This window comes from Lactuca sativa, chromosome 9 (genome assembly GCF_002870075.4).
Source record: "Lactuca sativa cultivar Salinas chromosome 9, Lsat_Salinas_v11, whole genome shotgun sequence".
Taxonomy (NCBI): Eukaryota; Viridiplantae; Streptophyta; class Magnoliopsida; order Asterales; family Asteraceae; genus Lactuca; species Lactuca sativa.
The window spans coordinates 178,823,436-178,840,016 of record NC_056631.2 but is presented as its reverse complement, the minus strand read 5'-3'; the positions used below and the strand labels follow the sequence as shown (position 1 = coordinate 178,840,016).

Here is a 16,581-nt window from a genome sequence, read left to right as displayed (position 1 = left end):
TTTTTCTTTTGCTAGCCCCTTGGCTAGATCTATTTTCTTTCTTACATTTTTAATCAATCCGTTTTCAAAAAAAAAAAAAACAACGTAATCCAAAACTGTACACTAGCAAACAAAAGAAAGATATAATATTGATGTAAAATAGCCTGGAGGAAGAATATTCATTTGCAAGTTGTGTATAGCATCTCATTTCCTACCATAACTCATTGACAAAGTCAGATCCACCCCTCCCATTAAATACCTCAAAACCATGTTATGTTGACTTCCTTCCCATCGGATACCAAAAAGAAACTCAGTTGCGAAGAGAAAAAAGAAAGATGGGGTGGACATGGAAGGAAGAACACTTGGATATAATCCTAGTCCCATCTGGGTTGTTGATCATGTGCGTCTATCATCTCTTTCTTTTCTATAGATATCTCAAGCATCCTGAAACCACAGCGATCGGATACGAGAATCATAACAAAAAGGCATGGGTTGAAAAAATGCTTCTGGTATATATAACTTCAACCACTTGTATTTCATAACAAAATTGTCTTCTTTCTATATTTTCTTTAAAACTTTTCTTGAAATGATGCAGATTGACACCAAAGATAGAGGGTTTGTAGTAGCTGTTCTTAATAGCCACTTATCTGCTTCAACTTCCTTGTGTTCCATTTCTCTAGTTCTATGTTCTCTTATCGGAGCTTTACTAGGAAACTCATCTAATAACTTTCTTACAAGCACTTTTATCTTTGGTGACACAAGTAAATCCACCAGCTCTATCAAATACATCGGCATTTTATCATGCTTCCTACTGGCGTTTGCTTGTTTTGTACAAACTACAAGACATTTTGTGCATGCTAGTTTCCTCATAAGCATGCCAACAGGTTCTGTTCCTGTTCTTTGCATCCAAAAGTCGGTGATAAGAGGAAACAATTTTTGGACAGTAGGATTGCGTGCACTCTACTTTGCAATCACTTTGCTCCTATGGATTTTTGGTCCAATTCCTATGTTTGTTGGTTCAGTAGCTACAGTCATAGTCTTGCATTTTCTAGATGTCAATAAAGCACCCATGATTGAGTATGGATCACACAAGGGTTCTACCAGTGATCATTTGCGGAAGATTGGACATGAACTAGCTTCTGTGGTTAGGCCTTTTGAACACAACGGAAGGCCATAGAGATATGCACGAAAACCCGTTGAAATCTAGTTATTTCGAAGCTTAAATCTATGTTCTTTCTTATTTGTTCTTTTTCTTTTGTTGATTCTAAGATGATTCTTATCATCAGAACCAGCTTAATTGGTTGGGTATTGTAATTATGTTTATAGATAAACAATCAATCGTGAGAATATCTATAAATATGTTATGTTTCGGTTACTAGACAAGACCAGCTATTTATTTTTTTCTGAACCTATCTTTTATGTTTCCTTGATTGACTTATTCTTTTGCTTTTCCTTTTATATTTTCAAATCTATCTTTCATATTTCGTAGATCCAATTCTTTTACAAATTATTAGTCTGAGTAGTGTCCAAATATATAATAAAGCAAGGTTTTATGTACTATATACATATTTAAATTTAATCTGACTTCGTTTAAGCAAAAAATTAATACCCAAGCACTTCAATCACTATTTGAATTAGGAACCAAAACAATGGAGATTTCAAATTTTTAACCAAAGAAACAGCAAGTTGACTAAAAGAATGTAGGTTGTAGAAATCATTAGTCAATATTTATTAAAGAAATATTAAACGCGACTTGGAAATATAGTATTCGAGTTATTCAATTAGAGCATTTAAAACATTATCGTATTTTAATTCCTAATTTATGTACACCATATTTTCATAGCAACTATATTTCCACTTATCAATTTGATGCTTCTATTTATAATAGAATTGTTTTTACATTTTTGCTATTAATTGAAATTTACGAAAATAAGTATTTAACATAAAATGCTGAATTTTAAGAGGTACAACCCCTTAAAACATCATATACAACAAGTTCATGCGTTGAATCTTATTTGGTCAACAAAAGTCATAAAGTCAAGGGCTGAGAGTGGGTCATTCGATTCAAATTTTTCTAAAAGCCTACATAGAATGTGTTTGACTCAAAAGTCATAAAGCCAAGGGATTCGATTCAAATTTTTCTAAAAGCCTACATAGAATGTGTTTGACCAGATGAAGTCTATTGAATCCGAGATCTTGGCAAATATACGAGGCATCTAGCCAGTCTCCCTTATATATGGCGTCAATATGTTGAGCACTTGAACTTTATCAACTTCATCTCCACACTCTTTCACCGCCTTCATCAATCTCTCTTCTTCCCTCTAAGAGAAACCCTAAACATCTCCTATAAAATAGACGTTATCATATGGTTATATCTACTTAATCAAGCATAAATCAGAAACCTTTGAAATGTTCAAATAGTTTAAACATGAAGTCAATAATCAAAGGCAAGAAGATAAAGATGCTCTGATCTGACAAAGGCAAAGAGTATCTTAGTATCGAGTTCCACGACTATCTCAAGGAATGTGAAATTATTTCACATTTGACTCCTCCTAGGACACCACAACTTAATGGTATAACTGAGAGGCATAATCGGACATTGTTAGACATGGATCGTTGCATGTGATTCGGGCTTCTCTTTCCATTTCTTTCAGGGGGTATGCCTTAGAGACAGCCGCTCATATCCTCGATTGTCCCTACCAAGAAGTTTGCCGAAAAACCTCATCAGATGTGGACAAGGAAAGTTCCCTCATTAGCATATATTTTGGTTTAGGGTTGTGAAGCTTTCGTTACACGAAAGACTCATGACACGCTACATCCTAGAAGTGAAAGATGTATTTTCATGGGTTACCCTCAAAAGTCTTTTGGATATTTGTTTTTCAGACCTAGTGAAAACATGGCCTTTGTAGCACGAAGAGGAGTCTTTCACGAAAGAGAGCTCATATGCAAAGAGGGCAGTGGGAGTACAATTAACCTTGAAGAGATTCAAGAGTCAACCAATGAATGAACCATAGAAGACATTAGCGCTCAACTAGAGGACGAGACTCCCGTTGAACCCATTGATAAATCATTACCTCTTCACCAATCTGGCAGAGTTAGCATGTCACATGAGTTCTATGGTTTCCATATAACTACAGAGGGTGACATATTTGTCAGTGATTGTACACTCGTAAATTTGGATGAGCCAGCTAACTACAAGGAAGAAATGGTAGGCCATGAAGCTGCCAAGTGGAAAAAGGAAACAGATAGCAAGATCAAGTCCACGTATGATAACCAAGTTTGAAATTTCATTGATCAAGAACTTGGTCAAAAGACACTTTATTGCAAATGGATCATCAAGAAGAAGATCGACATGGATGGAAAGATATACACTTTCAAGGAACGACTGGTTCCGAAAAGATTTACTCAAACCCTGGGGATTGACTATGCTTTCCATAGCTGCCTTTCATGATTATGAAATATGGTAGATGAATGTAAAAACCGCTTTCCTTTGGAAGTCGGATAAAATGTTTACATGAGTCATCCAGAGGGTTTTTGTAGATGCAAAGTTTCCTGGTAGCGTGTGTACGCTTGAGAAATCCATTTATGGATTGAAACAAGTGTCTTGTAGCTGGAATCTTTGCTTCCATGAGAAAGTCAGAGAATTTGGTTTCTCTAGGAGCGAAGATGAGTCTTGTGTTTATGTCATGGCTAGTACGAGTATAGTAACCTTTCTAGTATTGTAGGTTGATGACATACTCCTTATAGGGAACGACATTCCAACTTTTGCAAGAAGTAAAGTCTTGGCTTGGAAAGTGTTTTGCTAAGAAGGATCTATAAGACCCGGCCTATATTCTTGGGATAAGAATGTTAAGGGATAGAAAGAAAAGATTAATTAATCTTAGTCAAAATACATACTTGGATAAGGTACTGAAACATTTTAGTATGGAGAATTCCAAGAAAGGAGAGCTACATATTCAGAGTAATGCCAAATTGAGTACGAATCAAATCCCTAGTACAGATAAAGAGACAGCAGAAACGAGTTGATTTTCATATGCTTCGGCTGTAGCATCGATTACATACGCTATGAAATGTACTCGCCCTGAGGTGTCATTTTCTTTAAGCATGGCCATTCTCTTTCAGGGAAATCATGGCAGAGCTTATTGGATAGCAATAAAGAATATTCTCAAGTATCTAGAAAGGACAAAGGATCTGATTCTAGTCTTTAGTGGTAATGATCTGTAACATCCTAATTTTCAAGACCAAAAATTTCATTTTTGATATAACGATTTATAAAACATTTATAAGAAAACATTATCGAGTCACATTACTTCATGAAACCATAATCACATGTTTCAAAACCATATCATGAAAATAGTAATATTCTCATAGTACAATCCCAAGAATCTCATAATTTTGAAATCCAGTGTGTGTTATGTGTTGCTACCGTGCCGGCTCCTTCCCCTTCGAAGAAGAGGTACCTGAAAACAAAACTGAATATTGTAAGCACAAAGCTTAGTGAGTTCCCCCATCATACCACATACTATACATAACACATACTTCATACATAACTGGGTACTAACTACCCCTTTGGTTGTGTCGATCGGTACTTTGCATAGCATATCTGGGTGCTGGCCTACCCTTCGATCGGCCCAGTCGACCGATACCTTGCCTAACATATCAGGGTGTTCGCCTACCCCTTCGGTCCTTTCGATCAGTATCGGGGACTATTTCACCCCGTAGTCTACCACATAGCATCCTAGTGCATAAATATGCAAGTCATATACAGCCTGACTTATCTGGGTGCTCTCATACCCCTTCGGCCCTATCGACCGATATTGGGGCCTACCCTACCCCTTCTATCACATACCACATAACATCATACCATAATAGCACATAAACATAACAGATAACAATATACCAGATAATTATCACAAAGACAATTACCCATACTTTAACTCGTACTAGTGGGCCGACCTTAGTGCCTTCGACCCACTTCTACTGGAAGGTAAGTCACCACAATGTCGTGAAGTGTATGAACTGTCCTTGATGCTGGGATCAACACCTCTTAACTCCTACACATAACAACCCTCCTTTATTATCATTTCGTGCACTTGACCCCTTTCAAGGCTCAGCTCAGGTCATAGTCAAGGTCAACACCCTGGTTAAAGTCAACATCTGGTTGACTCAACTCGTCAAGTTGATCCATCAACTCGCTGAGTTCCATAATCCTTAGAATGCTAAAATCTTCGACCCTACTCGCCGAGTCTTTCAAGAACTCGCCGCATTCTCCTTCGCACAAATATCAGGACCTTCTACTACTGACTCGTCCAGTTCATCCTTGAACTCGTCGAGTTGTGTTGCTTGTAAGTTGGCACGTCTGGTCCTGGACTCGTCGAGTTCCTTATGAACTCGTCGAGTTTCCTATGAACTCGCCTAGCCAATCATAATCCGCAAGGTCACTGGAGTTGGCGCCACCACTGGCGCTACTATTGTTGTCAGTCGCGGGCAGTCGGCCTGTTTATGGCCCTTCTGATTGCAACGGAAGCGAATCAAGTCTAATGTCTAGAATGTGGGGGTAGGGGCAATACAATCCTTGCTAATGTGCCCAGTCTTTCTGCACTTGTAGCAGCCCGATGATCCCAATCTACCAACCCCCTCATGGTCTTGTCATACTTTCCGCAGCGGCCCCAACCCTATTGGCCCTTTGACCTAGTGTCGGATCCCTTGGGCTTCTTCCCCGAAGCCCTAATAACATGCCCATATCCTGCCTTCCTCTTCCTGAGGTGCTCTATATCAATCTCCCTCTCCCTCGCCCTTGCAATCATGTCATCCAATGTCGGACATGCAGAGTAGCTGACATGTTTTCGAATGTCAGCTCTCAACATGTCATGATAGCAGGTCTTCTGCTTCTTCTCATCCCATGCATACTGAGGCACCAATAAGGCCCTCTCTCGAAACTTGGCGGTAATCTCCGCCACTGTCTCTGTCGTCTGTCTCATGTCAAAAAACTCCCTGGCCAGCTGCTAAAGCTCCATAGTCGGCGCAAACTCAACCCTAAACCTAGCCATGAAATCCGACCAAGGCATAGCCTCAATGGCTTAGGCCCCTAGTGAATCACCAAATGACTCCCACCAATCTCTAGCTCTCTCCCTTAAACAACCTACAGCATACCGGATCTTCGACCCCTCGAGGCAGAAGCTCATCAACTGAGCAAACTCCATGTTTACGATCCACCTCCTGGCAACAATGGGGTCCTTCACCCCATGGAAGTCTGGTGCACCACATCCCCTGAAGTCCTTGAAGGAGAGTGTGTGTATCCCTATCTGGCCAGATTCCATGTCACTCCTGAACGTCCTAAGGAGATCCTCCAACAGCTCGACAATCCCCTCCTTGATCGACCCAAAATCACCAGGGTCGCCTCAAGGATGTCTCTGGTGATCTCAGACACGATGAACTCATGCAGTCTCTTATCAACCTATTCGGAACCCAAATCCGAACCTGATCCTGATCCCGACCCTGATCCCGACCCTCCTGCTCCGTGATGCGTAGTCATCACCATTCTGAAACAAAACATACAATTATCACGATCATACATAATCTCGAGAGATTCTACACACTTTACTAGTTCCTTGGTTCTACCTCGGCCCTCCTTGACTCGACTACAGATCCTTTGCTTTCATTAGTACGGGTTTATACTATCTTCAACATCTATCATGATTGCTTCGGTTTCAACAAGTCCATTCTACTACTACTGTATTCTGTGCTAATCTTATCCTAGGCTTACCCTAGGATAACTCTCCAACCCACTCTCCACCATCAACTGCATAAGAAGTCCCTGCTACCTTTACCTAACTAGCTCGCGAATACCATTATATATTACTAAGACCAGATAAATCTTTGAATGAGAGGTCCGGCCCTACAACGATTAGACTCAAACAAGAGCTGCGAAATAGGGCTAGACCTAACCTTCTGAAATTATTTAGTCCTCACAATATGTAATGTAGTGTGTTTGTTTACTAATTACCTAAAGATAGCTAGGACTCCTAATAGCACAAAGCAAGTAGTATTCGGGCATTGAGTAACCCAAACCAAGCATATCATATCTAGACTATCATATCACTGTCTAATCAGTCTTATCATGCATCTAAAAAAGAACATATAACAAGCATATCAGGCATCTTCCTAGATCCTTAGCCCTAATCTAGAATGCAGTTCTCATAAACATACAATAGGCATAAAGGCATCCTTCCTAGATCCTTATCCCTAATATAGCATGAAGTTCTCATAATCATATCATATCATAGCATAAACTGTATGGGTATCTTAGGGAAAACTTACTTGAGCTCAGTCGGTCGCACACATCACACACCTTGTTCTTTCTCAAAACTCTTTACTTTAACTTTTGGAAAAAACTATTTCCTTGTGAAAATCTTTCAAACCCTCAATTTGAGTCCAGACACTCCCAAAAGTGTGTCCAAATCCCTCAAACCAAGGCTCTGATACCAACTTGTAACGTCCCAATTTTCAAGACAAAAATTTCATTTTTGATATGACGATTTAGAAAACATTTATAAGTAAACATCGTCGAGTCACATTACTTCATAAAATCATAATCACATGTTTCAAAACCATATCATGAAAATAGTAATAATGTTAGAGTACAATCTCAAGAATCTCATAATGCTGAAATCCTGTTTGTGTGCGACGCGCTGCTACCATGTCGGCTCCTTCCCCTTCGAAGAAGAGGTACCTGAAAACAAAACTAAAAACTGTAACCACAAAGCTTAGTGAGTTCCCCCACTATACAACATACTATACATAACACATACTCCATACATAACTGGGTACTAACTACCCCTTCGGTCCTGTCGACCGGTACTTTGCCTAGCATATCTGGGTGCTGGCCTACCCTTCGATCGGCCCAGTCGACCGATACCTTGCCTAACATATCAGGGTGTTCGCCTACCCCTTCGGTCCTTTCGATCAGTATCGGGGACTATTTCACCCCTACTCTACCAGATAGCATCCTAGTGCATAAATATACAAGTCATATACTGCCTAACTTATCTGGGTGCGGTCATACCCCTTCGGCCCTATTGACCGGTATTGGGGCCTATCCTACCCCTTCTATCACATACCACATAACATCATAGCATACTAGCACATAAACATAACAGATAACAATATACCAGATAATTATCACAAAGATAATTAACCATACTATAACTCTTACTAGTGGGCCGACCTAGGTGCATTCGACGCACTTATACTAGAAGGTAACTCACCTCAATGTTGTGATGTGTCTGAATTGTCCTTGATGACGGGATCAACTCCTCTCAATTCCTACACATAACAACCCTCGTTTATGATCATTTCATACACTTGACCCCTTTCAAGGGTCAGCTCAGGTCAACGTCAAAGTCGAGGTCAACACCCTGGTCAAAGTCAGCATTTGGTTGACTCAACTCGCAGAGTTCTATAATCCTTAGAATGCTAAAAGCTTCGACTCTACTCGCCGAGTCTTTCAAGAACTCGTCGAGTTCTCCTTCATACAAAAATCGGGACCATCTACTACCGACTCTCCGAGTTCATCCTTGAACCCGTCGAGTCCTATTCCTTGTAAGTTGGCACGTCTGGTCCTAGACTCGTCGAGTTCCTTATGAACTCGTCGATTTCTTCTTCATGCAGTTAGGACTTAGTCTGGAACTCGTCGAGTTTTGTTCTTGAACTCGTCGAGTTCCATGATCTTCAAGTCCACAATGAACCCAACTGGATAAGTCTTCTTCCAACTTTACACATTGCTAATTATCAGAAGAGGTTTAGGGGAAACAATGACCCGACTGGCCAAGTCGAATGAGCGACTCGTCGAGTCCCTCCATGTCCAAAACTATTCAGTCGATTTCAGTCAGCCTTAATGCATCCAAAACATAGATCTAACCTCCTAGGGTCAATATTACATGTAAAGTTACAAACTTTATGTCCATGCATGGGTTTTCAAGCTCAAAAAACCCGAAAATGAGGTCCACAAGGTGCATGGGACTCCCATGGCCATAAAGTTGGCACCTTTGTGCCATGGGAGCCCTTGATGGTTCCAGATCTGACGTGATACCCCCCCTTAGAACCACAATGTCCTGAAAATGGTTCTACTAAAGCTTAGAAATGGTAGAAACTAGCCCTAACTAGAGATCTAAGAGATAGATGGTCAAGGTTGAAGCTTTTTACCTTAAACAAGCTGGAAGTGTGCCAAAACTTCTGGATCTACTAGCCTTCTCTTGATCTCCCACGTCTCTTCTTTCTTCTCAAGCTTCTAACACACACAAAATGTCACAAAGAACTTAAAATCACTCAAAATCGATTAGGGTTTCATGAGGATGGTCTGATGGTGTTGGAGGCTATAAACGAAGCCAGTTAAGGTGTTTAAATAGGGTGCAAACCCTTAAAATTAGGGTTTCATCCAGACAGGCCTACTCATCGAGTCGAGGCATTCGACTCGGCGAGTAGGTCCTTCCACCTGCATCCAAGTTTTGGCTCGACTCGACGAGTTGGGGCCTCCAACTCGCCGAGTTCCAGAGTGAAAATGCTAAAAATTCATATTTAAAGTACATATCAGGAATCGGGCGCAACAAATACATTAAGAGCAAGTGGGTATAGTGATGCCAAGTTTCAAATAGATAGAGGTGATCTTTGTTCTAAATATGGCTAGGTGTTTCTGTTAAATGGGGGAGCAGTCATTTGGAAAAGTTCCAAGTACGACACAGTGGTTGATTCTACTTGTGAATCAGAGTACATAGCAGCAATTGAAACATCAAACGAAGCAGCTTGGCTGAAGAATTTCATTGGTGATCTCGAAGTAGTTCAGACCATTCAGGAGCCAATGGAACTTTTCTGTGATAATGAAGGAGCAGTTTCTTTGACTAAAGGATCGAGATATCATGGTAAATCAACAAATATCGACAGAAAGTGGCATTATATCAGACATAGAGTTGAAGAAGGATAGTGAAAATAGTTTCATCAGAATACAATCCTACAGTTCCTCTCACAAAGGCTCTGAGTAGGGCTAAACATAGTTAACATGCTAGCAGCATTGGTTTGAGATATGACATTAGTTTTAGTAGTTAGATGATCAGTTTGAAACTTTTAACAGAATAAATGTAATTAATTTTGGTGATTGAATAATATAGATTATTTATGAGTTTGTTTACTACCTTTGTCAATTGTTTATTCTTGTGTTTCATTTTACATGTTTTACTTCCTGAATAATTTGATTATTCGAAGCTCCACAGTCGCTCATACTTTAAGAAGTAAGTAGTGAATGAACATTGTCATGAATTTGATTGTAGATTGTCTAAGGAGCTTAGACATAGCAATTGTGTTGCTAAATGTTCATGAGTACTTAAAAAATGAAGATTTGAGTATTGGATAAACCTACGCTTAGAGAATTACTTCATGGGTTATATCATGAGTAACTCTAATACGATAATATATTATTTTATTAAAACAGAGATATATGAGTTGTAAATTACAAGTCGGTTGTACATTGGTATTGTGTAAATGCATCAGTTACTTGATGTTATAAAATGTAGTGTCATGTATGATTATGTGAGTAAAAGATAAAAGCATATGAGTCAAAGTTTATTCATTCCTTTTTTCCTAACAAGAAAAGTTATATCTTTTGGCCCCTCAGTGATTTGGTATTAACTTATAGTGTTGGGCTTAGGTAGGACCTATGCAGTTATAGCGGTTCAAAATCAAATATCGGTCAAGGATCAATATTCGATATATAGGTTTTCGCGGTGGGATATCGGTATTTTTATGTTATGTATGGCCTTTGTAACCTTGTGTTTTATTGGATGAATACATGGTCATTAAGTAAAACATATAGTAAATTAGAAAATGTTTGAAGCAAATGTTTATCAATCTCATAAAACCCCCACCATATACCTACATTTTATTAATAAATGAAGTGACTTAATAAAATTTTTAGCAATAAATGCTATTTCACCACTATCCCACCAATATTTGTCAAATATCAGTCAAATAGCGGTCAAATATAGGTCAATATCGGTCACTATCACTGATATTTGCGGTACTGCTATTTTGGACCGCTATTTAGTACCGCTATTTTACCAGCTACCAATAACCGCTATCTCACCGCTATCCCATCGCTATTGACTGCATAGGGTAGGACAACATTGATGTGTTAAATTAGATGTCTTATCACGTCAACACAAATCAGGAAATTAGGAAACAAAATTTTAGACAATGAGATTGATTATAATCCATGTCTCATATCCATACCATATCTTGTAGAACAGAGAAATACTTGCTCACTTATCTAAAAGACAAATATCTTAGACAAAATTGCAAAAATGGTCCCTGTGGTATGCAATTTTTTGGGGTTTTAGTCTAAACCTCGACTTTTTTGGATTGATGGTCCTTTAGAGCTAGTTTATATGCAGTTTTGGTCGCTGACCAAACTAAAAAGACTATTATACCCTTAATGAATTTAATTTTCATTTTTCTTTCACTTTTTAAAATTATTATAATTATTAAATATAAAGCCCAGCCCACCTCTCTCTCTCTCTCATCATCAAGAAACCCTCGTTTTCCATTTCACTTTAGTGGGTTCTCTACATCCCAAATCATTCACTCTTATCCACTATGTTCCCTTCCAAATCTCCATCTTCACTCATTGCAACGACACACAAATCATTCGTTGCCCTTTTTACCTATTGTTGAAATCAGAAAATGTGTTCCCATTTGAAATCAATATCCTCAAACTGAAAAACACACAGTGAAGAACACGAAAAGGGTGTGTAAACCCATTTGAAAACAATATCCTCAAACTGATTCTTCTTTTGGTTTTTCATATTTTGAATCTGAAATTGATTTTACATGTGAAATCGAACCATGGATATCCTTTCTTTATCTTATATGGATCGATTAATAGGTGTGTGTATGTATTTTTTATCGCAACTCTCAATGATCCTCTTTTTCTTATTTGATTTTAAACAAGAAGATAGGACATGGATGGAGATTCGATGTCTCTTTCTTCTTTCTTTGTAAAATTGATAAGCGTCTCTCAAGTTGTAGGTATTCGATGATGATAAGGGCTGATTTTCTTTGGATTCGATGGTGATGTAGAGGGAGAAAAATCATCTCCAGATTGCTGCAAACGCCATTGATGGGAGGTTTGGATTAATAGCAGTCAATTGCTAGACGATTAGATGGGGATAATTTAGGGATATGATTCCTTTTTCCTGTGGATAGATGACTCCAGGCGATAACAGAGACCAAGGATGAGGCAAGGTTAAATCAGAGAAAAAGACGGAGGCGTTAGGTAAAGCAAGAGCGATGAAGGTGAATGGTTCGGCTGGGGAAGAATGGGGGTCGGGATCGTGTTATATATATATATATATATATATATATATATATATATATATATATATATATATATATATATATATATACACCTACACACACACACACACACACACATATATATATATATATATATATATATATATATAGAGAGAGAGAGAGAGAAAGAAAGAGAGAGAAGGGGTGGGCCCAAATTAATTATTTATTTTCTTTTTCATATAAATTAAGTAGAAAAAAATAAAAAAAATATCTCATAAGGGTATTAGTCATTTCAATTTACGAGGGACCAAATCTACATACAAACATGGCCAAAAAGACTACCAATCCAAAAAAGTCATAGTTTGGACTAAAACCCCAAAAAAAAATGCATACCACAGGGACCATTTTTGCAGTTTTGTCTATATCTTGTTGGATCAGAATTTGGCAGTTGCTTTGGAAAACACCCTTTGTTGTTTAATTTAGAAGTTATACATGTAATTTATTTTTACACTTATCCAAGTAGGAGATTGTTAGATTAAGTTTCTAAGCCAATAACTAAATTAGTATAATCTTGAATTATTAGCAAACTCCTTTTGGGTTGCCCTCAAACCTAGTAGTTGACTGGAATGCTTCTTGGAGAGAGACACTGGGTTTTATCAATTTATTAAATGGTTAATAAATTAACTAGAAATAAAATAAATAATTTACTAATATATTATAAGAATAATACATTAATTAGAAATAGTATTGTTTAATTAGAAAATAATAGGATTGATTAAATGTAGAAGGACTAAACGTGATAGCGTTTAAAAGTTAAACATTGACCAACTCTAGAACCTCACATACGGGGGATAGTTCTAGAGGAGTTCTAGAGGATTTTAGAGCTTTTCTTGGGCTCTAAGGAAACTTAAATGCCTTATAAGTAAAGCAAAAGGATTAGGGTTATCTAAAAGGAAAATGTCTTATCCTTAGCCTCCCTATCACCTATATAAACCCCCATGGGTTATAATTTTTGGAATTCACTTCATTTCCAAATAGAAAATCCAAAATTTTCCTTCCTCGTCTTCTCTCCTCGTAAGCCTCCAACTTGCTAGGGTTTGGGTGTGGGCTATTAGAGGCACAAGACTTCTATTGCTTGCTTTCTAAAGACCAAAAAGGAATGATTATTAGTTTATTTGCTTTAATAAACTAAAGGTGCTATTTTCTTATAACCCTTTGTTAATTATGAAAATAGCAATGTACTTCTATAGTTCTTGATATTCAATAGTTGTTTGAAGATGATAGTTAGAACAGAGATCCTTTAGGGTGCATGTGAACATAGGGATTATGTTTTTTTGCCAAAATAAGATTTTTATAACATATAAAACCCATCAGTACATATGTAAGATTCTATAGGCTGAGAATGTTTAGTTTAGCCTTATTTTTTGTTCCTTGTTTTTTGTGTGCTTAGGGAAGAATCAAGCATTCGACTGTCTATGGAATCCAACGTTATGTATGATTATCATGCATGAGTGGCTGCAGGGTTGGTGGAAGTTTCATGAGTGAGTATGGGTATAGCAGGCCAGTTGAGGAATGTTTAGACACTCTTGAGAGAGTAGACGTAGGATATATGTGTATCCTAGATGCTTGGGCCTAGTGGATAGGAATTTCATGTAAGAATCTGCCTGATTTAATGGTGTCTTGGTGCCATCAGTTTTCACTACTCGAATGTTGCTTGCTTTGTGCTTTTTAGGACCCATATTGATGTTACTTAACTATCAAATGAATATGTTAAGCTACATGTTGCAAAGGTCAGATAATTCTGGAATGATTGATTTAGCTCTATTATGCAGCTCTCGTTTGAATTTAATTGTTGTAAGGTTGGGTCTTTTAGTTAAAAGATTGTTCAAGTTTTTTTACATGTAATTATTGGTGATTGGCTCGAGGATTGAAGCCAGAGGCTGAGCAATTGGAAAATGGATTGCAATGTCGCTATCTATGGCGGGGTTATGTGTAAAGCCTGCAGTTTCGGGCTAGTCAATTTAGAGACAATGAGCATCAAAAATGAGTTTTTGATGGAAGATTATTTAGAAGGATTAATCTTAACCAAGTTATAGTATATGTTACAAGGGTTTTGTACATATAAAGAACTACGAAATCCGAGTTATAGCGAAGAAGTTATGGCCCATCGAAGTTTTACGGCAAAACTGGCACGGCACCAGAAAACATAAATAGTGAATTTATGATAGAGGACTTTTTGGCATTAGTGATCTAAGCTAAAGTTGTAGTATATGTTAAACCGAGAGCGTGCATAAAAAGAACGCCCAAATCAGACTTCATATGAGGTAGTTATGATTTTTCTAAGATTTGGCATGACAGTGCACAGCCCGAAATTCGAATTTTAGATCGATCGGCTTTTGGCCGATGCAACCTAAATGATAATTTAAGATCTCATTATTAGTAGCGCAACGGTAAAAAGACAGACGAAAACGGATGTCGGATGAAGAAGTTATGAATATTTAACGGACTTTTCCTATCCCCGCCTGTTAAAAATATAACTTTAAAAATAAAGTCAAAATTAGCCGACGGAGTCTTAACGAAAGTTGTTGATCATGTTTCCACCTACGCGTGGATATAAAGAACGTCAAAAAAGGAGATCGTATGCGAAAGTTACGGGTTTTAGAAGATAATTAGTTTTTGGGGTAATCTATGAGTGACACGTGGCGCAATATGGGCCACACCTTCTTCCCCAAGGCTTGGAACGAGATGGCGACACGTGGCAACAAATGCGCTGCGTTCTTAACATACTCAACCACCTCTCCACTTCTTTTCTCCGAAACACCCCCAAACGCTCAAGGTTTTTCCCTAGCACCTCCAAGGTGTTAGAAGCAAGTCCCGGAGCGCTAGAAGGTTCCGAGAAGAAGAGCTTTCGGCTCGGAAGTTCTGCCCCCGCAGAGCCCGGTTCTTAACCAAACCCCTAGTAAGTGAGTAATGTTTACCCTACTTTTAGTATAACTTATGTTTAAGTTCATTATCTTTATTATTAGCATATAAACAAGATGTATCAGTGATTCCAAGTCGTTATAGTGATTGATCTACTTACGGGGATGATATCTAGGTTGTGATTTAGTGAGGTGTTTAAAGTGGGATTTCCAAATAGTATACTTCATATACCAAATGGACCCTTCCCAGATATGATCCTACCTGGTTGTTCGTTACTTGATAGATCATGAAATTAGACTCGTTTTTAATAGAAGTTTTTAGGGTAATCTACGAGTGACACGTGGCGCAATATGGGCCACACCTTCTTCCCTATGACTTGGAACGAGATGGAGACACGTGGCAACGAACGCGTTGCGTTCATCTAGGGAATGCACTGCATTCATAGCGAACTTAGCCTACAAATAGAGGCGCAAATCTCCCATTTTCTTCACACCTCTCCACTTCTTTTCTCCCAAACACCCCCAAACCATCAAGGTTTTTCCGTAGCAGCTCCAAGGTGTTAGAAGCAAGTCCCGGAGTGCCAGAAGGCTCCAAGAATAATAGCTTTCGGCTCAAAAGTTCTGCCTCCATAGAGCCTGGTTCTTAACCAAGCCCCCTAGTAAGCGACTTATGCTTACCCTAGTTTTAGTATAACTTATGTTTAAGTTCATTATCATTATTATGAGCATATAAAAAATATTTAATAGTGATTCCAAATCATTATACTGATTGATCTACTTACGGGGATGATGTCTAGGCTGTGATTTAGTGAGGTGTTTAAAGTGGCAAACAGTATACTTCGTATACCAAACAGATCCTACCTCCGATATGATCCTACCTGGTTTTTCGTTACTTGATAGATCATGAAAGTATACTTTGAGTTACTGATGAATCTAGACTAATAATTAGTCGCAATAAAGATCAGACTAAAACTTAGCAATAATAATGCTAGGTGTCGTCGAAGGAAAATTAGAATCGTTTGAAGCAAAGCGCTACCCGAGTTTGGAATCATCACTATAACAAGTGAGTGCATAGTTACTTTCATCTTACACATAGACATGAAGTATTTTATATAAATTACGTACTATGTGTGCATATTATCTGAATACTCGTTGTCTAGGTTGGATGAATGATTTTATTCATGATTTAAACTGTATATATGTATTTTATATCTATGAATATGTTGGGCAAAACATGGGTTAATGAATGAGAAGGGATGAAAGAGTAAACATTGGCGACTATGGACTTAGTGCCTATTGTATAAACCCTGGAGATTATGGACTTAGTGCCTATTGTATA

General features: G+C 38.1%; 1 protein-coding gene across 1 annotated transcript; it reads left to right on the top strand.

Annotated features, from left to right (window-relative positions):
- The first annotated feature begins 251 nt into the window (after positions 1-251).
- On the top strand, positions 252-1,354 carry LOC128128419 (uncharacterized). Its single transcript, XM_052767333.1, has 2 exons — positions 252-488; positions 575-1,354. Exons 1-2 carry the CDS (start codon positions 315-317, stop codon positions 1,154-1,156), a joined length of 756 nt encoding a protein of 251 aa, XP_052623293.1. The 5' UTR covers positions 252-314; the 3' UTR covers positions 1,157-1,354.
- Positions 1,355-16,581: the final 15,227 nt, after the last annotated feature.